This window comes from Saccopteryx leptura, chromosome 1 (genome assembly GCF_036850995.1).
Source record: "Saccopteryx leptura isolate mSacLep1 chromosome 1, mSacLep1_pri_phased_curated, whole genome shotgun sequence".
NCBI classification, from domain to species: Eukaryota; Metazoa; Chordata; class Mammalia; order Chiroptera; family Emballonuridae; genus Saccopteryx; species Saccopteryx leptura.
Genome location: NC_089503.1, coordinates 120,191,222 through 120,217,967, shown reverse-complemented (window position 1 = coordinate 120,217,967; position 26,746 = coordinate 120,191,222). Strand labels below are relative to the sequence as shown.

General features: G+C 41.7%; 1 protein-coding gene across 1 annotated transcript in view; it reads right to left on the bottom strand.

Moving 5' to 3' along the window:
• The window catches only part of RETREG1 (reticulophagy regulator 1), a 123,591-nt gene that overhangs the window by 63,935 nt on the left and 32,910 nt on the right, over positions 1 to 26,746 (bottom strand). Inside the window, exons 2-3 of the mRNA XM_066374180.1 lie at positions 20,665 to 20,771; positions 14,106 to 14,136 (exon numbers count right to left, since the gene is read on the bottom strand). Coding sequence (XP_066230277.1) covers positions 14,106 to 14,136; positions 20,665 to 20,771 — 138 coding nt within the window. The remainder of the gene's footprint in view (positions 1 to 14,105; positions 14,137 to 20,664; positions 20,772 to 26,746) is intronic.

The window sequence follows — 26,746 nt, the reverse complement described above, 5'->3', positions numbered from 1 at the left end:
ACCTTTTTGGCTGAGAGAGCCATGAACGCCACACATTTTAAAATGTAATTCTGTGAGACCCATACAACAACCCGTGTACTTTACGCATTATCCAATAAAAATTTGGTGTTGTCCTGGAGGACAGCTGTGATTGGCTCCAGCCACCCACAAACATGAACATGAGCGGTAGGAAATAAATGGATTGTAATACATGAGAATGTTTTATATTTTTAACATTATTTTTTTTATTAAAGATTTGTCTGCGAGCCAGATGCAGCCATCAAAAGAGCCACATCTGGCTCGCAAGCCATAGGTTCCCAACCCCTGCCTTAAAGGCATGACGGACCAATGAAAACTTTTCCTGATGATGTAATACTTACAGCTATTTTTATTCTGGGCCACAGGCTCTCTCTCTTTATGTAGAACAAACAGCAATGCAATCTCTTTAAAAATCACTTGAAAAGTGAAATGACACAGCTTCAACTCGCCTACAATGTGTAACAATTGTTATTTCTACCACCTCTCTGACACTGACAATTTCTCCTCTTGTTCTGACATCAAGGGAAATACAACAGAACCCTGACTGGAGATGAGGTGCCCTGCTTGATCTCCAGCAGAGTGCCTTACACAAAGCAGGAGGTTACTGAATGTCAGAAGAATGGAGCCACGATCAAGTTCAAGACAACGACCAACCAGGGAAAGTGGCCCCGAAGTTTAAACAGGAATCCAAAATAGCAGCTGTTAGAGACCTAGAGGGTGCCCAGCGAAACTGGCTCCTCCCTTTCTCTAGTCTCAAACAGAAAGATCGACTTCTGTGAAGTGTTTCATCCCTTTACAATCCCAAGAGGTTCAAGTACAGAATTTCAGAGTCCTGCCCAAGATCAAGTATATTTTATGGAGGGAAAGAACAGATGGCTAATGAACTCCTGCAGAGATAACAGGAAAATCTGTTTTTCTTCAGAATAAAAGTAACATTTAAAAAATATTCTATATTCTCTTTGCAAAATACTCTCACTGAGCCTAGTTCACAGTTGGCTCTGTTAACTTTTATTAAATAACCATGAGTGTTTCCAACAATGGGAATTTAATCTATGATACAAAAAACTTTAACTCTTATTTCAGCAGCAGAAATTTAGGCTGCAGAAATATGTGGATGAATAGAGGTATACCTGGTTCTTCCAAGTTCCCATTGCGATGTGTACCGAGAGGCCCTTCTCTAAATGTGAAGGCACACAGGATGCTCAGTCTTGTAACAGCAGGTTTTACAATAAGCCTTAAGCTCTGAGTGTATGAATATATGCAAATATGCCATCATAACATCAAATTTGCCAACAATTTCACATCCTGAAATTATTGGCTAAAACTATTCTGATTTTGAAAGAGAGAAGAATAAGGTATTCAGTAAATTCCTGAAAATTAGTGCTGGGTAAAACTAATAATTATGGCCAAAAATTCAAGAAGCACCTATAAAATACTAAGGATTAGGAAAAAGTAGTTAAAGTTGCAATCTTCAGAAATAAATGGGAAGACTGGACTTATAAGCTTATATCCCATAAGTGAAAAAATCTATATGCATACATCAAAAAATGTTCCAACGTAGAATGAAAACCAGTATAGCAATATGCCTTAGATGGCCGCTGGTCCAACAAGCCTGAAAGAGAGAGGGGCACACTTGGATGCAACTCAGAACTTGGAGCCATGTCCAGCCTAAGCCAGATGCATCCCAGCTGACCTCCAGACTCATGAATGTGAAATAAAGGTTGGCTGGATGCCACTGTGATTGGTACGCTTGTTTGTTATGTAGCAGAATCTGACCTTGATAAGGCCTTATGCAATAAAGAGAAAAGAATGGCAAATCTAGGAGTCCTCATGCATTCATGATCTATCCTGCTTCTATTTGGCTTCACGTGAACCGCTGATTAAAAATTTGAAAGGATCTTGAGAACACTATTATAATTTTTTTGACCAAAAAAAGTTTATATAGAGCCACTTTTTACATTTTGTCTGGATTCTCTTCTCCTGTAACGTGAATGAGGAGTTGGGGTCTATCAGTCCCTGGGCTGAGAGAGGGGAGAGTTGATCAGTTTGGTTCATGGCTCTGCCCTTGACGGTATCTTGATGTGAGGTGAACTTGCCACATGACCCACAGTTTCCCCCAGCCCTAATCACCTGTTAGTGGCTATAATGCTCTCTTCCAAAGATGTCAGAATATAAACTGGTAAAGGTGGTAAACGACTGAAAATGGTCCACACCAAAGTATCTGCAAGTATCTGCAACATCCCTTGAAACAACGCTGGTAATTCAGGACTCCCAGAGCTCCATGGTAATAGGCAGGAAAGAGTGTCCAAAGGAATGTGAAAGGGAGCACTTCTTCATATCTGAGTGGGTTGTGTGACACCAAAACTACTTAACCCAGGGGACTATCAAACAAACCCTTCTTCAGGAGCCTGAGTGCTGGACAGATTATCTTTATGATTGTTGCATTAAGGACTTTTTCAGAGGCTCAGATTACCTATAGTTTGGTTCTACTCTTTAATTCTGTATTCCTATCACTTGTGTCAACCAATTCTTTTCCTCTACTTAGACCCATTATTAAAACCCAAATGGGGGAGATGGGTCAAGAGGTTAGGCAAAATCTAGGCGGCGAGCTCAGGCAACATGACTGATGATGCAATATTGGGATGTCACCCTGGTCCCAGCTGCCTCATCCCCTTCTCACTGGTCTCCCTCTACTTCTCGAAATCACCTGCTTAGCAGAGAATTACTTGTTTTGCATTCCAGAAATCAGTTCTCAGTGTCAAGAGGAAAACTTTCTCTAGGGTTTTAGCTAACTACTTCTGGCTACTGATTAAATTATTAATCCATATTCTAGCCAGCAGAAGAAAAATCATTTATTACCAGCAATGTATCCTCTCCCTGTTAAGGGAGAAGGAACAAAGACAAACTTATACATTGATCTCTAATTTTCCATGTGCCATCCACAAAAACCATAAATTCCTCAAACCAAGAACACTTCACTTCTTTCCTTCCATGCGGCAAGTAGAGATGGCCCCACTCGATCACCCGGGCATTTATGGACACCTCCTATGTGAACCAGGCTGTGAAGCAGGTGGTCTTTTCCTTTCTAGGTTAACGAGTGCTGTCCCAGATTGGGACAGTCCTGTTTGGATCCCAAATCAGTTTCAGATTCATTGCTCAATTTAAAAAAACAAGTTTCTTTGCCATTTCAAACTTCTCTTGATTACTGAGTCTTCATGATCTATTCCAAGCTCGGTGCATTCATTAAAAGTCTTTTAAAACCAGATGATTTCATTTCAACTTAGCCCCCGGGGATGGGTATTTAAATGTGCAATGTATTCAAAATAAATAACCATTTCTGACTTGAGGATGTTTAGCTTGATAAGCGCTAGAATTCAGACAGTTTTCTTTCCCTGGCAGATGACTCCTGAGTCATGATTGAAAATACCATCACCCATTTTAATAAACAACTGGAAACATCCAAGAAAAGATCTTTGAAAAATGTGTTTTCAGTGGAAGTAATAACGCTCTTCAAAATCCAAAGTGTGCAGTTCAACAGAGCTGAATACTGAAAGCACTTCTGATGCTTTCATGGCATTAGATGGCTCTGAAATTGTAGTTTAAAAATACTCTCCAAGAATACAAGCCAAAATGACTGCAGGATTATAAGTTCTCTCTCCCAGTTGTTCAGGTATTAAAAACAAGCACAAGTAAGAATAGCCTTGAAAAAAACAAACAAACAGCTCATGAGCAATGCAATCTACCCAATAAGGGTACGACATCATACACCTTTTTTCCTCCTTTTACCAAATATCTCTCAATAATAATGTTCTCCCCCTCAATGGGCCCCCATTCCTGCATAGCCCCTCCTCTTCCAAAAGAATTATAGAGGAAACCTGACTAAAATGACGAGTGAAGGGCACATGCTCCGTCATCAGAGCCAGCAGCTTAGCATCTTGTCTGCCCTGCCCGCCTGCCTCCCTCCTAAGATTACATTGGGCCATCAGGATAATCCAGGATCATCCCCCCATCTGAAGATCCTTAAATTAATCACATCTGCAAAGTCCCTCTATGGTGGAAGGAACATACTAACCGGTTCTGGGCATTAGGAGGTGGACATCTTTGGGGGGAGTAGTGAGGGGGTTATTCAGTCCACCACAAACACTCCAAGGTCCTAAAAACAGGCTTCTGCAGCCTTTTCTTTTGTGCACTTTTCTAACAAGCAGAGGCCTTTGCTTTCAATATTTCATACCAAGGGGCCAACAACACACCAAGAAGTCCTCAATCTACGCAATTACAAATCAAGCAATTTTCTGGGATTCTGGGGGGGGGGGGTGTCCATGTTTCCATTCATTTCCAAGAAAGGGAAAAGTACTACATCAGGGCCCAGTGAGGGAAGGACAGACTTTGGAGAGCACATAATAAACAACAGTCAAAAAAAATTTCAGAAGACAGTGGACAGAAATAAGCAGTAAAATGGGGAAGCACTCAAAGCAGCACTGAGTGCATGGAGGCTAGCGAATCAGCAGCATGCTCCTAAACTAAAGCAGCACAGTCTCTGCCACTGATGTCTGTGTCTCCTCCCTGCCGGTCTGCCTGATTCTCCACTGATGCAGCCTTCTATGGCTTGGCTTACTCCCTGTTCATCGTCTTTACTCCTCCTGCTACACAAAATACACGCGTACTCACGTGAACATGTGTATGGACACAAACATATGAACTGTATTTTCATCTGGGAACTGGAACAATGCCATGGGAGGCAGTTAGACAGATATGTGCAGAGCAAGGACAATGGGCCAGGAACTGGTCACCGGGGGGAAAGCTCCAGGTCCAAACAAGGGGCAAAACTGGGAAAACAAGGACCTCGCCCCAGGGTCACCTTTCCTCCTCTAGCATATTTCTGGTCACACGGTTTGGACTCCCCTGACCTTTCATACTGCTGGTCATGCAGTGAGGACCCTTCCTCTGGCATGTCGCTAGTCATATGGGTTAGACCCCCTTAGAGGGGGAAAAATTAGGGGGCAAAGAATAGCCCTTAAGCATGAAGCCCCCAGGACAATGAGGTTCTAACTCCCATGGAATCTATCTAGGCCTCAGTTCTGTTTCAGCACCAGGTCCAGAAAAGCAGCAGAACCAGGCAAGCAACTCCATGGCTGACCCCGGGGGGAACAGCTGCACTGGCCAAGGACCCCCTGAAAGGACACACCTGGAAAGCTGATGAATATTTTATTGAGATCCTTTCCTGAGTCCTCCTCTAAAATCCTCACCCTTAAAAGCCCTGGGACAGAGGACCCGGCGGGCTCTCCCTCTCAGGAGCTGTCCTTGCCTTTCCCATTCCCTTCTCCCTCCCCCCAAACGCAGTACCTCTCTCTACCTTTATCTCTTTCTCCTAAGCTCCAAGGGCCCTTCTTTGGCCTCTGTCACTTGTTTCCTGAACCCATTTCTTCAATGGCTCGCTTCTTCTACCTTTGTGACTTTCTCAGTAAAATTTTGCTTGTAGTTTGAGTCTTGGCTCTGAATTCTCTCTTAGCCAGAACCCAAGTACCGAGGGTGCCGAACCGAAGTCCAGTCTCACTCCACTGCTTTAACACCTGGCGCCGTTTTCGTTCTCACCGCCAATAGTACTATTTCTGCCCCACGGAAATATGCAGGTACTAATTATACTTTAGAGCCACGCAGCTAGCTTTCAACAGTAGCCACGTTATTCTTAGCTTCCCTGTCACGCTGATGTCCCATCTCTTATGCACCCTCTAGTGGCAGTCAGCACTAGAACAGTCTTGAAGGAAATATTTCTATTATAAAATAGGTGTCAGAACCCAAAACTTGGTTCAGATTTTATACAAGCTTTCAAACATACAGTGTGGACGAAAAAGGAGGACACATACTCAACCTGTTACGCTCAGGGGAGGCCTGCGTGGCGGGTCTAACATACTCTGAGAGCTAACGTAACCACATAGAATGGTCTGAAATTAACTTTCTAGCCAAAAGCAAGTCTGGACGAGTAGTCTTGTCCTAGGTCGATATATCATTTCTTGACAAAAGTCCATCTTTAACTAAGCCTACTTTCTTTTTGCATCTACAATAACATACCTTTGGAATGTTAGGGTAATTTCCTTTTTCCAGACCCCATGTGGCACAATCTCCCACCAGAGCAGGAGAGCACAGAGCCCCTCCTTGTTATCACTGTTGTGTTCATTGTTAACTCTTAACTACCCCACACCCACCTATGTAAAAGAAGTGCGTACCTATTCATCGAATCCCAGAAATGTACGGGCTTTACTTCCTCCTGCCATCCTAATCTATCACCAATAAATTTCATGTAACCCCTTCCGTCTTCCCCCTTTATTCTAAGGTATAAAATAAGTGGTAAAACTGTGAGTGTTTGCTTCCTGACAGTTATTGCCCATTTGGCTCAAATAAGCTCATAAAAGTCCTTATAGGTTCATATTAACAACAGTACTCTGGCTCAGGAAACCATTCACTTTATGTGTTAGGCATTTCTTGTGTGTGTGACCTTTGGTATGGCCATATAGAAGCAATGGACAGCCTGGTTAAGAAAAGAAAACATCCAAAGTCCAGTGAAAACAGAGGTCTAAATAAACGTGGTACAGTCACAAGACAGACTGATACAGCCACAAAATGAATGAACTACAGTTAAACAGAGCAACATGGGACTCATCTTTCTGAAAAACGTTCAGTGCTAAGACACGAGTTCTAAAAGACTACATATATATGGTACCATTTTTATAGACGTCAAAAACAAAAATTTGATTCACAAATACATGTAATTTAAATAGACGTATATTTATATGTATTTATATTACATGTCCACATATATGTATAAATAGTGTTTTAAAAAGCAAGTCAGCCAAGAGCTCAAACTGCAGGACCATGTTTGCTTTGGTGTGGGGAGGTGGCAGCAGGGGGTGGGAGACACAGTAGTGCCAGGCCTGGCTGGGGGGAAGGTTGATGTGGTTTTAGTATAATGCCTTATAACTTATGTATAGATGCCATATAGCAGCGGTTCTCAACCTGTGGGTCGCGACCCACAGGTTAAGAACCACTGCCATATAGTCTTCAATATACCACATATGGCCATTAAAATATAATTAAGGAATATGTACAGGTAGGTAGGTAGACTGATAGACTGATAGGCTAACAGCTGATATCTGATAGATGGACAGACAGATGGGCCAACAGAACCCAGAAGTGGGTTGTTCAGAAGACAGCATGCGTCTTCCCAGATTCACGCTTATTTGAATGGCCCAAAGACTATAGTTTGAGCACAAGGCTTGAATTGTCAATCTTTTCTCTGAATGACACAAAGAGTTTCCAGATTTTACTTAAAGTAAAAGTTCCTTGTGGGGAAGATACCTAAATCATGAGACTATGAACTTATTAGGCCCTTCACCTCTTCCTGGAGGCTCAGTTTGGGGCTTATTGCTTAGCTGCAGAAAGGGAGAATTTCAGAACTTTTATCCCACCTCTCAGATACCACTTGACCTTGGAAATTAATGATTTCAACCTATTAAGAGTTCTTCTATAACTGTATTCAGTGAGGCTTAGTGTCAACGCACAGGCCTCGGACTTATTTCTGAGGCCCCATCCCCTCCTTTGAGCCCAGTTGCCTCTCTGGACTTGGGCCTTGACCTTTGTTTCCAATGACTGAGCCGAGCCAGTCTCTCTCCTCGTAACCAGAGCCCCATCTCTGGCCGGCAGCTCTTTGGCACTTAGGGGAACTGAATATCCAAAGCTGTGCTGCCTTCGGAGTTCCATACCCCCTCCCACAGCCACAGCCACAGCCATAGGCCCACCCGGACTGGTGTGACCCTCGCCATCACTGAATAGCTTGTCTCTCCTCATGATAAAAGCCATGCATGGTCATTATAGGAAAAAGGTAACAAGGGTAAACAAAAATAAGAAAACTAGAACTACCTATATTCCCTTCACACAGTAATACCACTTTTATGTGCCAGCATATAATTATAATATATTCTGTATTATACCTCCTTGCACTAGCTTTAAATCTATAATTTTTTTTTTACAATGAGCAATAAAAGGCAACTTTCATAGCCCTAAGTACTCTTGTACAACATAATCTGAATTAGCTACACAATATTACATTTATTCCAGTTACTATTGCTGCATTAAAAAAAAATCCTTACTGGTAGAAAACAAAAATCACCCTAAAATACAGTTTCTGCCTCAGGGCCTTTGCTCTTGCTAGTCCATCTGCCTAGAAGCTCTTCCTTCAAACAGGATTCACAATCTCACCTTCTTCAAGTCTTTGCTCAAAAACCTTTTTCAGGAAGGCCTTTCCTGAGCGTATTACAATTTGACCCTTCCTGCCCACCCGCATAGTCCCTACTCCCCTCCGCTGCTCTGCTTCCTCTTAAACACCATCTGATGTTATGGGTGATAGTAACATTTATATGCTGGCTCTCTCACTAGAATGTGAACTCCATGAGGACACAGTTGTTTGTTGTTGCTGTTTTTCCTTCCACAAATGGCTGGCAATAAGGCATTCAATAAACATTTGTTGAAAGAATGGATAAATAGATGGACATATATATATAATTTTACAAAGACTGGGAGGAAATAAAACTGAAAGTAAGTTTAATTTCCAGGCAATAGGTTTATAACGGATTTAGATTTTCACTGTTTAGTGTTTCCTAGATTTTCAGTTTTCTATATTAGGAGGTATTATTTTTAAAATGAGAAATATATATATATTAAATGCTGGCAGGCAAATATGATTACAAATAAAAATGTTTGGGAACCATAGAAAGAAACAGATAGAGAAAGAGAGAGAGGATGGGAGAGAGAGAGAAAGAGAAAGACCAAAAACAGGCACTGTAATAAATCCAACCAAAAGTAGCGTCACAGGGTGATCTGATCATAAATTCCTAACTGGACAGGTCATGGTGAATAGTCACTCACCAGGCCTATAACTTCCCTAGTAAAAGGTTTACCTTTGCCTTAAGCAAGCCTTGGCCATTGCTTTTGTACACCTAGGTCAACACACCTTTGAAATGCCTTTTCATACCCCTGGGAAGAGAAACCACCCTCAAGAGAACACATGATCTTGTTAACTATCCTGTAACCCAATTCCCACCTTGCTTTCTCCCACCTTCATGTAATCTTCCTTGTGTTCTCTCCTTAATTCCAAATGCATATAAGAAACAGCAAACCGTCATTCTCAGAGTATCTGAGATCTTGTTTCTAAGCACCACTGTCAGTTGGAAGGAAGGAAGGAAGGAAGGAAGGAAGGAAGGAAGGAAGGAAGGAAGGAAGGAAAGATGGAGGGAAGAAACTTTCCATTACCTGTGAAGCCTTTATATTCAAATAATTGTTTGAATAAAAATGTTTGGGAATAATAGAACAATATATTCACCCCTAGGCTCACTGCAGCATTAATCTCAGTGGCCAAAACATGGAGACAACCAAAGTGTCCTTCAACAGAAAATTAAACAAAGAAGATATGGTACATATATACAATGGAATATTACTCAGCCAGAAGAAAAGATGAAATACTGCCATTTGAAACAACATGGATGGACCTTGAGAATATTATACAAAGCAAAATAAGTCAGTCAGAAAAAGCTAAGAACTAATATGATTTCACTCATATGTGGGATATAAAACTGAGACTCACGGACAATAGTGTGGTACTTGCCAGAGGGAAGGGGGTGTTGGGTACACAATGAAATATACAGATCATGTATCAGAGAAATGTATACTTGAAACATTATCCTATTAACCAAATTCACGGCAATAAATTTACTTTTAAAAAGCCAAAAGAGAAAAATAAACATAAATAAATATTGCATACAATATATTTAATGTATAAAGGGAAAAAAATAATTGTAACATAGGCTATGGCAAGATAGATAAATTTTAACTACTAATCTTACTTCTCTGGTAATTTAAACTTACTGAAGCACAGAAAGAATACTATTAGTTAACAATAACATAGCTTAATTATTTTATAAATGAACTACATTTTCAAATCCTTAATAATTCAGGATCTACTACCTAATCAAACCTAGTAAGCATGGGGTTAAGAGAATCTGCAAACATGGATAAAAATGACAACAGTCAGAATTTTCATTTGTTTCAAGTGGCTGTAGAGATCAGGGGCCACCACGAGGAATGACAGTGTACACACAATTTTAATTATGCAAAGATGAAGTAGTTCTAAAATAATGAGGGGAAAAAATGGTGATAGCACTAATGTTAAATCAGATTACTATGGAATTACATTAATTTAAAGAAATGTCTAAAACTATCAAAAACAAAAATGATACTAAAATATAACACTGAGTGCTTTTCACTTAAGGAATCCTAAGTATTAGGTCATTTAGGGTCACCTAAGGGCTGCTGCTCCCTGACCCACAGAGAGCCCGACCCCGGGGCTTCTGCCCATGTTGACTCGATAAATCTGCACGAACATAAGGAGACTATGTGATTCATGAATGGAATGCAGAGGGAGGAGCAGGTTGGAAAATTTATTGCCCTTGTCAATGAAACCACTGGGCTATGAAATGTACCGGACTTCCTCTTTCATTTATTTATTTATTTTTATTTTTTAATTAAATGTATTGCAGTGACATTGGATAATAAAATTATTTAAGCTTCAGGTGTACAATTCACTTTACTGTTAATGTCTCAGGAAATGTATTAGCCGCCGTCCTGAAGATCCACACCAACTTCATGAAGAGCTTTTCCCCTGAGCTCCCATGCTAGACATGTTTGACAGACAACTGAGAGAAAAGCATGGTCCTTGAATGTCTAGTATGAGGCATTTTTAAAACTCATAAATAACTTTCTATACAGGTACACCATTAACGTGAAGAACTAAGCAGAATTCTCCATATCACTGTCTTCCAAAGGAGCTTTAAAAACTGCTTCTGGTTCTTTGTTCTGTACTTGCCTTCCAGTGGGGTAATTTTCAAAGTACAGCTTTAAAAAATGAACACAACAGATTGGAATCCGGATGAAGGAACTTGGAGAAACTTTCAGACCCAATCTCAGTAGCTCGCTATCTCTCAGTCAATGAATGGGTCTGTTCTTTCCTGAGAGAGGAAGAAAGCGGCTTTCACTCTCCACTGTGCAATACATGACTACAGAATTGTGCTCGATTATTTTTTTTTTTTTTAGAAAAGGAATAAAAGGCCTATTCGGATTTTTATTTTGGCAGAGTAGAGACTTTAAAATGGATGCTCAACTCCCAGGCTAGCTCAGACATCTTCAACCAAAGACTTACTGAAGCACAGATACGCTTATGCTAAAATCCAGCCTTTTCTGAATTTAAGTGAACTATTTTCCTTGAGGAAAAGATATATTTTTTCATTTAGTCCAACCAAATGCATCCTTCAACATCAATATTTTTCTTTTTAAAATCCATGCAGATGTGGCTCCGTTTACAGTTTTGACTGCAATTAAATTAAAAATAGTTTCCAAGTATTATGCTTTATTAGAACGGTACAAGCACAAGGTTACAAAATACAAGTTATATGGTGATTTTTAACCCTTAGTGTAGTACGAACGTTCATGTATGTCCCGTGCCTCCTGACCAGCCAGAGTAACGGGAACTAATTTTAGTTTTTGAAAAAAAAACTCACTCCCGGGGGTCAGCGAGCATGAAAAATACTCACTACTCAAAGGGTTAAACACATTCAAAAATGCTAAAAACCATAAAATCTAGTAGTTTTAATGCTTGAGTCAAGAATTATTACTGTGCCTAACAGCAAAGTAGTAAACTTTTCAAGCTACCATGTGTTGGAAAAAAAAAAAAAGGCCAAAATGGAGTCACTTGTGCTATGCTCACATCACCAAACCTAGGCATCAGACCTACCCTAACTGCAGTTTCAACCTTCCACAGGAATATCATTTTAACCAGTCAGTCTGGAATTTTTTGGTAACCACCTATGAGGTTTTCTGCCTCACAGGCCCTTTCCATTCCCCAAAGGATGATGAGGTAATCAGTATTTTTTCAGATCCCTTCCCCCTCCTCTCTATAAAAGCCTTCCATTTTCATTTTGTGCAGCACCTTGGACCTCCTTCCTCCTTGCTAAATCGGATGCTGCCCGATTCATGAATTGTTCAACAAAGCCAACTGGATCTTTAAAAAATACTTGACTTAATTTCTGTTATTTAACACGTGACCATTTCATGTTTTTTACTTGAAAATGTACCGTCTATGCAATTTTGTTGAGTAATAATGATTCATAAACATAGGAAAAAGTTTTCATACTGCATTCTATTCCTCAGAGGAGACAGTTTAGCAAACATTAGATGACTTTTCACTTTTGATGAAGACATAATATTGAGCTCAATAATTTAATTAAACATTTCTTACTTAAACGCTCTAGTTCCTTCTGGGCATATGAGCTGGGGCAAGTTCAGGATTTACCAGCAAAGATTCTTGGCTCTTCTTCCCCAGGTGGGGGCAGGGATGGGGAGACAGCCAGAACACTTAAGCAGGTACCTATAGTAGATGCTGACAGACAAAGGGCATTTTATCCCATGAAGTGGGGCCACAGAACAACTTCTCTTAAGAGCAGGTGAGAGAGTCAAGCTGAGAAGAGTCAGTCAACCTGCAATTCCATTAAGCTAGAGGCAGAAAACTCCCCACTGTTGCTAATCCCTGTTGGCTCTAGAAGGATTGACTGTTAATTCTCTGCTGTGCCCCTGAGTCAGCTCACGGTAAGGAGAGTAGATCTGCTGCCCGCCTGACCTCACTGAAAAGCTCCCCATTTCCTATGCGGGATGTCCTGCTGGGGGCGCTGAGATTCTGGGGAAGTCTGTTCGAGAACACCAGAGCTCTAAGCCATAATTTTCAAAGTCATTTGTTGCCATGAAAACCCCGTGTTTTCTGTAAATTGGCACTAAACAACAAAACTGGATTTATGATGTAAACAGCTCCTTATTCTGGGTTATGATGTATAAATAAAACTATGAAAAACCCAGATAAAATATTTCTGATTGATTGGCATATATTATATGTAAGTGAAGTTATTTCTTTCTAATTCATACTTACTTAGAAAAACCTGGCCTAACTAAAAACAATTTTGTTTTTAAAAGGTGAGGTGCACAATTTTCCTGTGTAAACAGAGGATTTTATTCAGTCAGCTGCCACAGTCACATGCAGAAGAAATAAAACGCTATTACACTATGGATCAGGTTTCGTTTCAATACTAGGAATGAGTCATAATGTTAATTTGCTTAGGCTGAAAGACAGCTCTGTATAAAGCCTGTTCACAGACTGTAGAGTTAATGCTTCTTGGTTATTAAAAAAATTGGTCAAGCATGAGCAGTTCTCAGAATTATACCCACTGAGAATCCATTTGCACAAGATGAATTTTCCAGGTACAAAATCAATATATGAGTGGCATATGATTAAAATTATCCAATTTTTATTGCTGATGACCATATTGGAAATTAGATGCTGGCTTTACTGTTATGTGGTAAAGTATAATACATGTGAACTTTATGAAAACCCTTTAACACCCAGAAAAACTACACATGCAGAGAAGTGTACACGCACCCCCCCCCCCACCTTCCTGCTCAACTCTGAAGGAAACACGGTAAGCTTAGCTTAGCTGACAAGAGCAAATTCTCCCAAAGATTAAACAAGAGCCTGTGAAATAACAAGGTGTTGCCTATAAACAAGAAAGGGAGGCATTCCTCCCCCTCTCCCTCCCCCAGCTTTACTGAGATACAGTTTACATAAAGCACTGTTCAAATTTAGGTGAACAATATGATGATTTGATACACATATCTACTGCACAATGTTTACCATAATAAGGTTAGTTAACATGCCCTTCACAATGAGAACGCCTTCCTTCACTTCCCATCCTCACACATTGTGACCGTCACACATTCAGGCTGCTCAATATTATAGCAAGATGTGAACTGTTTTTCCAATGAGTCCCAACTGGATCCTTGCCCTCAATTCATTTGAATTTTCTTTTATTTTCCCATTCTTGTAAATTACCATAGGATTTAGGTCCCTGTCACTAAAATATTTCAGCGGTCCATCTTGGCAGCTTAGTTACCTCCCCTACTCACCCCTATCCCCACCACACGGAAAGCAAGCCTCCTACCTTTCCGTGAGGCTCCTCCACAGCTGGGCACCTGCAATAAGGAGAAGGGAAAGGTGAAACTGAGCCGGCAGTATTTTTCTCTGGAAGTATTTCTCAACTTAGAAACATTCTGACCTATCTAAAATGCAGTGCTTAGATCTTTAAACTCTACAACTAGCCAATCATACTATGTACACCTCTGTTGCCATGACCAAGTCTGGCATTTAGTCCACAAATACTTACTGAGATGCTACTACATGCAAAACGTTTGTGGAGGTACCACGGGAGATGGAAACCCATAACACAGGGTCCTGCCTTGAGAACTTGACTGCAGTGGGGCAGTCAAAACTTGCATTCATGTAAATACAAGCCAAGGTACACAAGAAGCACAAACCATGAGAGTGAAATGTGGCTGCTCAAGAAATCACTCATCAGGCCCTGGCCGGTTGGTTCAGTGGTAGAGCGTCGGCCTGGCGTGCAGAAGTCCCGGGTTTGATTCCCAGCCAGGGCACACAGGAGAAGCGCCCATCTGCTTCACCCCTCCCCCTCTCCTTCCTCTCTGTCTCTCTCTTCCCCTCCTGCAGCCGAGGCTGCACTGGAACAAAGATGGCCCGGGCGCTGGTGATGGCTCCTTGGCCTCTGCCCCAGGCGCTAGAGTGGCTCTGGTCGCAACAGAGCGACGCCCCGGAGGGGCAGAGCATCGCCCCCTGGTGGGCAGAGCATCGGCCCCTGGTGGGCGTGCCGGGTGGATCCCGGTCGGGCACATGTGGGAGTCTGTCTGACTGTCTCTCCCCGTTTCCAGCTTCAGAAAAATACCAAAAAAAAAAAAGAAAGAAATCACTCATCACAGAGGTGGCATTAAGCTCTGCAATGGTGCTGACAAAAGGGGAACTAAGACCTCTTATTGCAGAAAGGAGAACTTTTTCTATTCATTCTTTAGGTGTTCTGAGCTTATGTCTAGGCTCACATGTAATCAACAGAAACAATATATACCTACATCTCGTTTGCTTTCTTAACTCCTCAATAACTTTCTTCATTGGACTCTGCCTTAATACTGCACTTTTAACTACTAGCTTTAATAAAATGGCTACAAGGTGGTTTCTGCATTTTCCATCAACTACCAAAAATGTTGTCTCTTGTTCTTCAAATCCCCCATCAAAGATCTACATGGTAAATTCTTCTTAAAATTTAACCCCAGGAAAAAGCTTTTCAAAACTGCTTACATCCTTTCATCAGATTATTAGAATTGTGTTTGATGTGGTTTCCGTTTTTGCCTTGGCTGCCAGTAAGCTCAAGGATAAAATGTTGCTCAGTTATGGTCACTATGTTAGACTCTGGTTCTTCTACTAGAGCTCTTCTAAGCAATCTTATTCTTTATGCTCCTTATAAGCTACCTCAAATATTTTGGAGTTGGATGGCATATCAAAACAAAGCAAATAGCCCTGGCCGGTTGGCTCAGCGGTAGAGCGTCGGCCTAGCGTGCGGAGGACCCGGGTTCGATTCCCGGCCAGGGCACACAGGAGAAGCGTCCATTTGCTTCTCCACCCCTCCGCCGCGCTTTCCTCTCTGTCTCTCTCTTCCCCTCCCGCAGCCAAGGCTCCATTGGAGCAAAAGATGGCCCGGGCGCTGGGGATGGCTCTGTGGCCTCTGCCCCAGGCGCTAGAGTGGCTCTGGTCGCAATATGGCGACGCCCAGGATGGGCAGAGCATCGCCCCCTGGCGGGCAGAGCGTCGCCCCCTGGTGGGCGTGCCGGGTGGATCCCGGTCGGGCGCATGCGGGAGTCTGTCTGACTGTCTCTCCCTGTTTCCAGCTTCAGAAAAATGAAAAAAAAAAAAAAAAAAAAAAAAAAAAAAAAAAAAAGCAAATAAACAATACAAAAGAATTCAAGGAATTATGAGCACTAGTGAGGTCTCAACTATTGCTGGAAAGCTGGATAGACTAACACTAGATCCTAGAAGCACCACCTTATCTTGTCATACAACAAGGTTTTCGCTGACAACACAGGAACCAAGAGCACGGCTGCTGGCTAAGGGAACAAGGGCATGGAGTATAGGAAGGGCAGCAGTACCGCACTCACAGAGCACAGGCCAGGTGCTGAACAGGGTTGAGGGAAGTGCCGTGGAAGAGGCTGAGCAGGAAAACACTTGAACTGAGCACCAGGAGCTGGTGCAACCACAGCCAGCAGTGGAGGCCTGGACAGAGAGGTCCACTGAGGACTGACCTTCAGCCTCTGCAGAGGGTGGAGGCATAGTACTTCCAAAGGCTAAGGTGAAAGATGAGGCCTCACTAGTAGGTGACTGCATCCAGGTTGTCATACAAGCCATCGGGGTACAAGCCAGAATGACAGAGAAGGGAGGGGGCACAAAGGACTACAGTTAGTTCATAGGCCATGGTTCCTGGTGGGTCCGTGTTCAGCAGCAACCAGCACGTGGCACAAATGGGTAGTGCACGTGCAGCTTTTGCAGGAGGAAAGGCATACAGAGAGAATGGGTAACGATGCTGCTCAGGTGGCTGTGTGCAGCCCTGCTGAGCCCGAAGCATCTTACAGAGAGCTGGGGCAGACCTTCGGGTCCTTCTGCAATGCGAGAGAAGGTGAAGGTGGTCAAAGAGAAGTCTGAGGCTGCAGGAGCTGCTTCCACGCTGCAGAGGAGTTCCCTAGAGCCCAGACGAAGGGGTTAATGCAGAAAGCACGCACTCAAAGAACATAATAAGAGAGAGAGAAGATCCCATGGCAGCTGGAAGTTGCCCATTCTGGTGACAAGTAATGGAGACATGGGCTCCTGTAGGTGTCACAAGACCATTACTTCACAATAAGGCTCTCCATACTTTCCCTCACCTATTTCACAGTAAGCATCTAAGATGGTATTAAAAATCATAACGAAGGGAGAGGAGAAATGCAATTAACCTCTTAACAATGGAACTTTAATAACTTTAGCCTAGTGGGAAGCAGGGAAGGTGAGAGATGCAAGGAGGCAGGACAGCGCCGTGAGCCCCGGTGCTTGGCTGTCCTCTCCTTGTTGCTGTTGCTACCGGCCAAGGTGTCTAATGCGAGTGGCTGGCAGTGTTGGTGGAAGCCATGGCGCTACCATAACTGCATCTGGATCTAATTTGAAGCCAATTTTGTGCCTCCCAGAGAAGAATTCATCACAGTCAGGGCCTGGGCTGAAAACCCTGTGAAGTCAGGCCTGCCAACCATTTTCAGGCCTCAGAGGGTCTTTGTCCTAAAAGACTTCATGAAGAGGGCAACACGGGCACTGGTGGGGTTTTTTTTTTCGGTCATGGGTGGGGAGGGTCAGGAAAGTACAGTAATTAGTCTCCTTTTTCCTTTTTTATTTTTTTCCCCATTCAGGAGAAATGCTGTATTCAGAGCAATGTCACTGGGTGGAACCCTGACAGAAAGATTGGCCAGTGACAAACGTCTGCTCTACAGGATGGAGCGTGAGAGCACCAAATGGGCGGGGAGGCCAGGTGTGTGTCCAAATCCCACCGGAGGGCCAGTGCCTCCCACCAGCCCCGGCACAGAAAGGCGCTCAAGACCAACAGACGAGGGCACAAACCCCCTCGTGCTGATTCTGCAGCAGAGCTGAACAGAGAAGACTGCTACTGTGCCCAAGGCTTCTACCCTCTTACTCGGCCTTGACACAGCCTTGTAGAATGGGTTGGTTTCTCCCACTTCACAGGATAAAGAGGTTCAGAGAGTGTAGTAGGCTGAATAAAGGCTCCCAGGGACGTCAAGTTTTAATCCCCAGGACAGCAAAGTGATACTTTTATGGAAAAAGTGATTTACCAGATGTAAGTAAGCTAAGGGCCATACGATGGAGATTTATCGTGGGCCATCCAGATGGGCTGTGAATGCAATCACAAGTGTCCTTGAAGAGGAAGGCGGAGGGAGATTTGACACGGACAGGAGAAGGTAATGTGACCACGAAAGCACCCTGGAGTGATGCGGCTACAAGGCAAAGACACCAGAAGTTCCGCTAGGAAAGGGAGGAGCTAGATCCTTCCCTAGAGCCTCCAGAGGCACTACAGCCCTCTGACACCCTGACTTTGGGCCAGTGATACCGATTCTGGACTGTTGGTCTCCAGAACTGTGAGAGAAACAAAATTTCTGTTGTTTGGAGCCACCAAGAATGTGGTAAATCTTACAGGAGCCATAAAACACTTAATACAGCCATGGTGGAGTCTTCTCCACAGCTAGGAAATGGAATGAATGCCCTTAAGAACTAGACCCTTTAAGCTAGTATTATCCCAAATCCAGCACCTTAATTTTTTAAAGGACTGAATCTTTGCAATGCAGGGGTTCCTTGCAATTTATGAATATGAAAGTTTTATATTTGCAAGAACATTAAGCCAATGAGTCAATGCTGAAAATGATCTCTGTGTAAGGGACCCGGAGTGAGAAAAGGACAGTTGTGAAGTCTTTCAGCTTCATCGTTGGCCTTCCACGTTTGTCCCTTATAACTTGTGCTGGGACCACATCTGATACACACCACTGAAAATATGGATGCTCAGCTTGCTCCGTGAGTCAGCTTCCTCTGCTGAGCTAAAATGACTACAGACAAAATTTGGCAGTGGCTATTTCTACTAAGATTTCCAGGAGGGAGGTTCTGGAAGGTGCAAATGTTACAGTCTATTTAAGAAAAACAGGCTCTCCTCCACCAGCTACGGCTCAAGGCAAAAACAGGGAGTCGCCATGCACTGATCCCACCAACCCCAACCCCGGTACAAAATCACAAAGCACTGAGGTGCTCCACCTCCGGGCAGCCTTCACACTTCATGAGCATCAGGGCAGGTGCCTATTAGTGTTAAAAGCTGGGAATCTGTTCTCTGAAAGAGAAAAGGGGATTAGGGATAGAGAGAGGAAGAGAAACGCTTAAAAGACTATTGTCTAAATCCACAGATTCACGAAAAGCAGTACTGGACAAAAATAAATTTGTTCACCTTCCCAGAACACTGGAATGAAGAAATTACCTTTTCAACAAATATATACAGTTCTTTGGTTTAGGAAAGTATGATTATAGAGAATTGCACTCATAGAATTCAATTGGGATTTATTGTTTTCCTGGAATAAGACTACAAATGGGCATGTATATATAAATATATTTGGTCACGGGATATCCTCGCAGGTCAGGATCTAAAAAAGTAGGGGGGTTTTGGTATCTAAAAAAAAGTAAAAATTACCTTCAAAGTTTAAAACATACCAATATAAAACAATCTTTCTAAATGGCTTACATTTTTAGAAATGTAAATTATTTCATTTAAGAACTATAAGGACTGAAAATCTAAACTGAATTAAAGACCCCCATAGAACACCGTGATGGTAAATATGTAATAGCTCGTATCCCCGGTCTTGGAGGTGGCATCGGGAAGGTGCCTTCCACAAGGAGGCCTGGGTGCCCCTGTCAGGCTGGAACTCTGGGCAGGTCTTACCTGCATCCATCCATGTGGACCTCAACCAAAATTATCCCTCCATTTCAGATTACAGTTAGTGAAAGCAAATGCCTCATTGTACCCTTCTGTTAGCTGTTTTTAATCAAATCAGTCTTACCACATTTAGGTTCATAGAGTTCAATTATTCCAAGGAGGGATTTTTGTCCATTTGCTAAACAAGCTCAAACTGCGGTACAAGAGGACCCTCCGAGTATGGAAAAGCTTGACTCAGGTTTATAATACAGAGAAATTAGTCAGAAAACACCTTCAGAAAAATTTAAAAGTGAATTAATTTCTCATTTTTAAACTTAATGTTTAAAATTAATTCATTTTTCATTATCGTTAATTTTTTTAATGCTTAATGATTATTTAATTATTTTTAAGCCCTGAATTATTTTTGTTCATTCAGGGAGGAAAAAATATACATAAACCAGTCCATTTTTTTTTTCTTATTTTCCAAGTGAGAGGAGGGGAGAGAGAGGCAGACTCCTGCATGTGCCCCAACCAGAATCCACCCAGGAATGCCTGTCTGGGCCCATTGCTCACAACTAAGCTATTTTTAGTGCCTGGGGAAGAGGCTCCACAAAGCCATTCTCAGTGCCCGGGTCAATGTGCTTGAACCAATTGAGCTAGATGCAGAATGGGGAGAGAGGGGGGGGGAGGGGGAAAAGGAGGGGTGGAGAAGCAGATGGTCACTTATCCTGTGTGCTCTGACTGGGAATCAAACTCAGGACATTCACACACCAGGCTGACACTCTACCACTGAGGCAGGGCCTACCAGTCCATTTTCTAATGGCACATTTTCATCATGTAGGATGTAATAAATAAACTGTTCTCCTCACGGCAGCTTACTTAAATATCAAAATGGTATTCAAAATAATAGTGCTTGGAGCTAAAAGAGAAACCATCACACAAACTGTTTACCCAAGAGTAGTAGCTATGACAAGGGACCACACCAATTAAATAAATAACAAATATTAAAGTTTTAATAAATATTCAGCCAATATTAAAAGTAACAAAGTCTATGCCAGTATTGGTCTCGCTTTTTGCTCCTTTTCAAAGGATTCTTGGTTCTAACACAAACACAAAGATCAGATATTCAGGCTCTAGAAAATTAAATGTGAGAATAATGAATTCTGAGCTTTCTTACCTCTCTTTCTAGACAGAACCATGTCCTTTATTATTTGCGTGATGACACGCCCCAGCAGCACGGTGGCAATCAGGTGATACACTCTCCATGGAGTCAGTGCAAGGAACCTATCAGAGCAAAGACAGACACATCATTTCAGCTTGAGGATTTTCATCTTCTCTTTAAAAAATTAGCTTTAGTTCCTACCTCAGAAACAAAATATACATTCAACAATGATACCACTCTTCAAATCACCCCAAGGTGACCACATAAAAGTTACTTAATAGGGCCTGACCAGGTGGTGGCGCAGTGGATAGAGCATTGGACTGCGATGCAGTGGACCTGGGTTCGGGACCCCGAGGTCGCCAGCTTGAGTGCGGGCTCATCTGGTTTGAGGAAAAAACCCACCAGCTTAAACCCAGGGTCGCTGGCTCCAGCAAGGGGTTACTCGGTCTGCTGAAGGCCCGCGGTCAAGGCACATGTGAGAGAGCAATCAATGAACAACTAAGGTGTTGCAACACGCAATGAAAAACTAATGATTGATGCTTCTCATCTCTCTCCGTTCCTGTTTGTCCCTGTCTATCCCTCTCTCTGACTCACTCTCTGTCTCTGTAAAAAATAAATAAATAAATAAATAAAAATTAAAAAAAAAAAGTTACTTAATAGGCATCAAATTCAGCAAAATAAAGTGCCTGGCCCAGGTGTACTTCTGCCTTAGGCTTTCCACTTGAACCTCTAATTTGGGCAGGGGATCAGCTATCTTGTGTATGGCCCAAATATTGCTCTGACAGATGGAGAACAGAATTGTCCTGAAAAGGCAGAGCCACAGGGTCTACTAAGACACACAGAGAAGCTATAGTAGATGCCCTGTACCCTGGTTTATGTTTTTCTTTTATGCCATATTCATTTCTTGAACTATTATATCCTCCCCATCAACCTCTTAAAAAGAGTAGTATTAAAGACCCAATTTGCTAACCTTTTCCCTTTAAGATCACTACCCTTTTGTCTATTTACCTCCTTCCTCCCCAGAAAGAAACAAAGAGTTCTTTATCACGAACAGCACACAAACCCTACAGTATTTTTTTGAGGGGGTGGGGCTTATAAAAAATGGAATAGCAAAGTCACAGGGAGCTTCAAGGCTTCCTATAGAGGTTGAAGCCCATTTTACACTAGTTAATTGGCCAAGCTGACAATAATACTGTGATGAAATCATAATTCATAGAAAAATTAACAAAAAGTCACTTAATGCTAATTGCAAGGGATTGTAGAGAATAGAGAGAATTAAACAACACATGAATACTGCCTTCCAGAAACTTACTTCCTCATCAGACAAAGACTGAGCTAAAATATGCAATGCAATGAGTCTCGGGTGCAGTAACAGAACATAAATAAAGAGCAAAGTGAAGCAAAGAAGAAATAATTAAGTCAGGGAAAATTTTCTAGAAGTGGCACTGAAACTTTGGGAGGATGAACGCAATTCAGAGGAAAACAGGCTGTCCCATTTGGAGGATACAGCATGAACTGAATATCAGAGTCAGGGAAGGGTGAAGTGTGCCCAGGGCATGCCAAGTGTCCTAGGATGGCCTCAGCAGAAGGAGAAGGATAAAGGACAGTTGGGAGGATATCAAAGGAAGAAGAGAATAAGGAGACAGGCTGGGGGCAGACTGTGGCAGGCACTGAATGACATGTTGGGACATCTGGTTTTAATACCTGCAACTGAGAGAAAGCCAAAGGTATAGAATAGGAAAATGAAATGATAGGTGATTTATGAAAAAGTGTGGAGGCAGCAGAAAGAATAAGGTGAAATAGGGAAGAAGCAGAGAGTCTAGGACATCTACTAGAAAGTCATATTTGTGAGAGGTAGTCAACATGAGATGCTGGTGAAGTTGTGGGTAAAGCCTTTTATCAGAAGGTGAGCAACCCAAGTTCTAGCTTTGATTCTAATGTGACTGTGTGTGAGAATTGGGCCAGGAAAATGAGTGGGTAGAACAGGTCAGTGCTTCTTAAGTATTGGCTTGCAACTGCCACCAGATTGGCTGCCTGGAAAGCTTGTTCAAATACAGATTCCCAGATCCCAGGCTCCACCTGTAGGTTCTCTGAAACAGGTGGTCTAACTGTGATAAGGTGCCAAAGAACTGTAAAACTTAGTATTGGCAACGCCATTTTAAAGAGGAAAAGTCAGGCTTTGAAAGAATAAAGGTTATCTGAAGAACTTCCTTTCCCTTTCAATAAGAGACAATATTTACATATCCTACACTGATTTTAACTCTCCCTCCCTTCCTGGAATCCTGAGAGTAACATATACCTCTAGAGACAAAGGAATGGGAGGTAAACACTAAAAGATTTGTGAATGTCTTTAATATGTAAAACGACATCACTATTGTATTACCTTGTAAGTTTTAATATGTAGGAATGTTTTTTATTGATTCTATAGACTGGGGTAGTCAACCTTTTTATACATACCACCTACTTTTGTATCTCTGTTAGTGGTAAAATTTTCTAACTGCCCACCGGTTCCACAGTAATGGTGATTTATAATAAAGTAGGGAAGTAACTTTATAAAATTTATAAAGCAGTTACAAGTTAAAGCATATAATAATAATTACTTATCAAGTACTTTATGTCAGATTTTCGCTAAGTTTTGCAGAATAAATCTTTAGAAGACAACTTACTATAGTTAAATCTATCTTTTTATTCATACTTTGTGGTTGCTCCACTACCAGACCCACCATAAAAGCTGGAACGCCCACTAGTGGGCGGTAAGGACCAGGTTGACTACCACTGCTATAGACAAATGTTATAAGCTTGTTAATGATTGATTATTGTGTCATGTTCCCCTTCGTGTATGTGATCAAGTCTATATAACTGGCTTCAGGGCTATTTTTGGGACACACAATTTGGGTCAGCTATACCCCGTGTAAGTCCTATGCAGCCAGCTTATTAATAAATCTCCTCCTAAAAATTCTTCTGTATCTTGCTTTGGTGTCTACATAACCTGTGGAATTAAGGTACAATACTTTACAACATAACTACTAGTATTTACATTCAATAAATACTGATTTATGTATTGCCCAGGTTGGGCCAGATACTGTGCTACCCAAAGGGAATTAATGGTGTACAAGAACACAGAGGGAAGGAGCAGACACAGAAGATAACCCATAATGCCAATACCCGTGTCTATAGTAATAATAATTTTTCCTCCACTAAGCAACAACCACTTCCTCTATCTTTTGAGCTCCAATGCTTGTTTTGACCAAGGTTGTTTTTTGGTGTTTACTTTCTTTTTGGCCTACCTCCTCCCTATCAGTTTATAATTAATTTTGCTATTGACTCTGTGCCAGGCTCTCTTAGTGTTCCCCTCCTTGTACTGAAGTGGCAGTTTTCAAAATTTTGCGTGGTAACCCACAGCAGAAATTCATTTGCATTTAAATAAAATATATACAAACAAAACCAACATTCAAAAAATAATATTTCTCCTTACAATCTGTAATGCTGGCTGAAACTTTCCATTCAATTCTATTATGCTTTTAAATGCTGACTGTGACTCACTAACATGACTCAGTGCCCACAAATGGGATGCCACTCACAGTTTAAGTCACACTGCATCAGAGGGAATCTGCAAATGTTTGATTAGTGTGTTCCATTAGAATGGCCTTCTTTGTGGAGTCAAAGCCCTAGGAGAGAGAGAAAGTTCCCTCAAGTGTAAAGATCTTTAGAGCTAGCCAGAAAGCTATTTAAAAATCTTTTTAAAAAGTCAAAGAAATGCAAAACCAACCAAAGCAAGGAAGGTCATTAGTTATTCTCTTAGTGGAAGTTACAATCTTCAAGAAATAGAAAAATTAGGTAATGACAGGACTCGACCTACAGTCCTGGCTTCCAGAAGACTTAATTTAAAGAGCATTGCCATGACAACTCCAAAGAGCACTGGGGATGCCCTGGTGTGTCCTGGGCAAGGGTCCAGCTGGCATCTTGGCCAAGGATCTCATTAGTCACTAAGAACTTTCTGCCAGATGAGAACAGAACCCCAACAACTGCTTGGGATGGTAATGCTGAAACTGCATGGGATCACACAATTGTTTCCTTGGTAGGTAAGCATCTTTGAACCCCAAGATTTAAGTATAGAAATTTTTGAAAGATAAATATCAAATATTAATAATTTGTATTTAGAAAAACCTGCACATATTTGATATTTTAGTTCTATATACTAAGATGATTTGTCTCAAGCCCCAATTTAAAATATGTAGTTGTATCATTTAGACTTGTGATGTGAAATTAAAATCTTAGGAACATTCTGAGTTTAATTTATTCATTTTATAGGAATTACCTAATACTTAGGAGGGTTTGGGTTGTTAGACAAAGTCATAATTTAAAAACTTCTACACTGGTACATTTCAAACATATACAAAAAGAGACATCAAGATATAATAAACCAAGCCCTACAATTCTCCATTAATGGCCAATCTTCTGTTTTCTATATTCCCACCCACTAAACTCCACCCTCACTGCCACCCCAAGATTAGTTGAAGCAAATCCCAAATATGATATAATTTGCAAATATTGCCCTTTATCTTTAAAAAAATTGCAAATATTGTCCTTTATCTTAAAAAAAATACCACTATCATACCTCAAGAATTGTTTTAATTCTGTAATGTCATCAGATAGCCTGTCAATGTACACATTTCCCCATCTTCTTTTGCACACACATACACATACATATGCACACACAATACACACAGACACAAAGACCACACACACAGACACAAACAGGATCTGAAAAAGTAATACACAGTCCTGTCTGTGGTGGTGCAGTAGATGGAGCATTGACCTGGAATGCTGAGGTCGCTGGTTTGAAACCTTGGGTTTGCCTGGTCAAGGCACATGCAACAAGCAATCAACGAACAAGTAAAGTCAGTCAAGCAACTATGAGCTGATTCTTCTCATTCCCTCCTCCTCTCTCTCTCTCTTCTCTTTGTAAAATCAATAAATAAAATCTTAAAAAAAAAAGTAATACACTGAACTTGTGAGGTGTATGTTTTAAGTTTTTTGTAATCTACAGGTCTCCTGCATATCTCTCTCTCTCTCTCTCTCTCTCTCTCTCTCTGCTTGAATATGTTTGTGGAAGAAACAGACTCATTGTCCAGTAAAGTTTTCCAGAGTCTAAGAATCATTCATTGTATCCTTGTGATTTTAACATTTTCCTCTGTCCCTTCTGCAGGCTGTAAAAATTGGTAATTGGATCCAGAGACTTGACCAGATTTAGGTTCAATTCTTCTTTTGGTAAAGCCACACGTTAGGCCATGACCAGCTAGGTTAGTGGCAGAGCATCAGCCTGGCCTGTGGATGTCCCAGGTTTGAATCCCAGTCAGGGCACACAGGAGAAGCGATTATCTGCTTCTCAACCCCTCTTCGTCCCTTCTATCTCTCTTGCTCTTTCTCTCTCTTCCTTTTCCTCAGCCATGGCTCAATTGATTTGAGCACATCAGCCCTGGGCACTGAGGATGGCTCCGTGAACTCTCCACCTCAGGTGCCAAAAATAGCTTGGTTGGAAGTATGGCCCCAGATGGGCAGAGCATTGGTCCCATGCAGGGGTTGCCAGGTAGATCCTGGTCATGGCACATGTGGGAGACTGTCTCTCTATCTCCCCTCCTCTCGCTTGGAAAAAGAAGAGGAAATAAAAGCCACACACTAGGTAGTGATGTGTGTTTCCGTAAGGAGTCACACACTGTCTGCATATCTGGTGTTCACATTTTTCTGATATTAGCAGTAGTTCTTCAGGAGACACACAGGATGACAGTCCTCCATTCTTGCTTCAGGCATTAGCTGGGTCATGGCTACACAGAGAAACTTCCCTTTATAGATCCTTGACTCCTGGGAGGGATGGAGCTGAAAGGAAAGGCAGGATCAATATTTGATTCTTTCTCTTCATTCACCACCTTTCAAGATTATGGGACAGTTCCCTAGTATCTTCAGGGGTAGTCAACTTTTTTATACCTACCGCCCACTTTTGTATCTCTGTTAGTAGTAAAATTTTCTAACTGCCTACCAGTTTCACAATAATGGTGATTTATAAAGTAGGAAAGTAACTTTACTTTATAAAATTTAT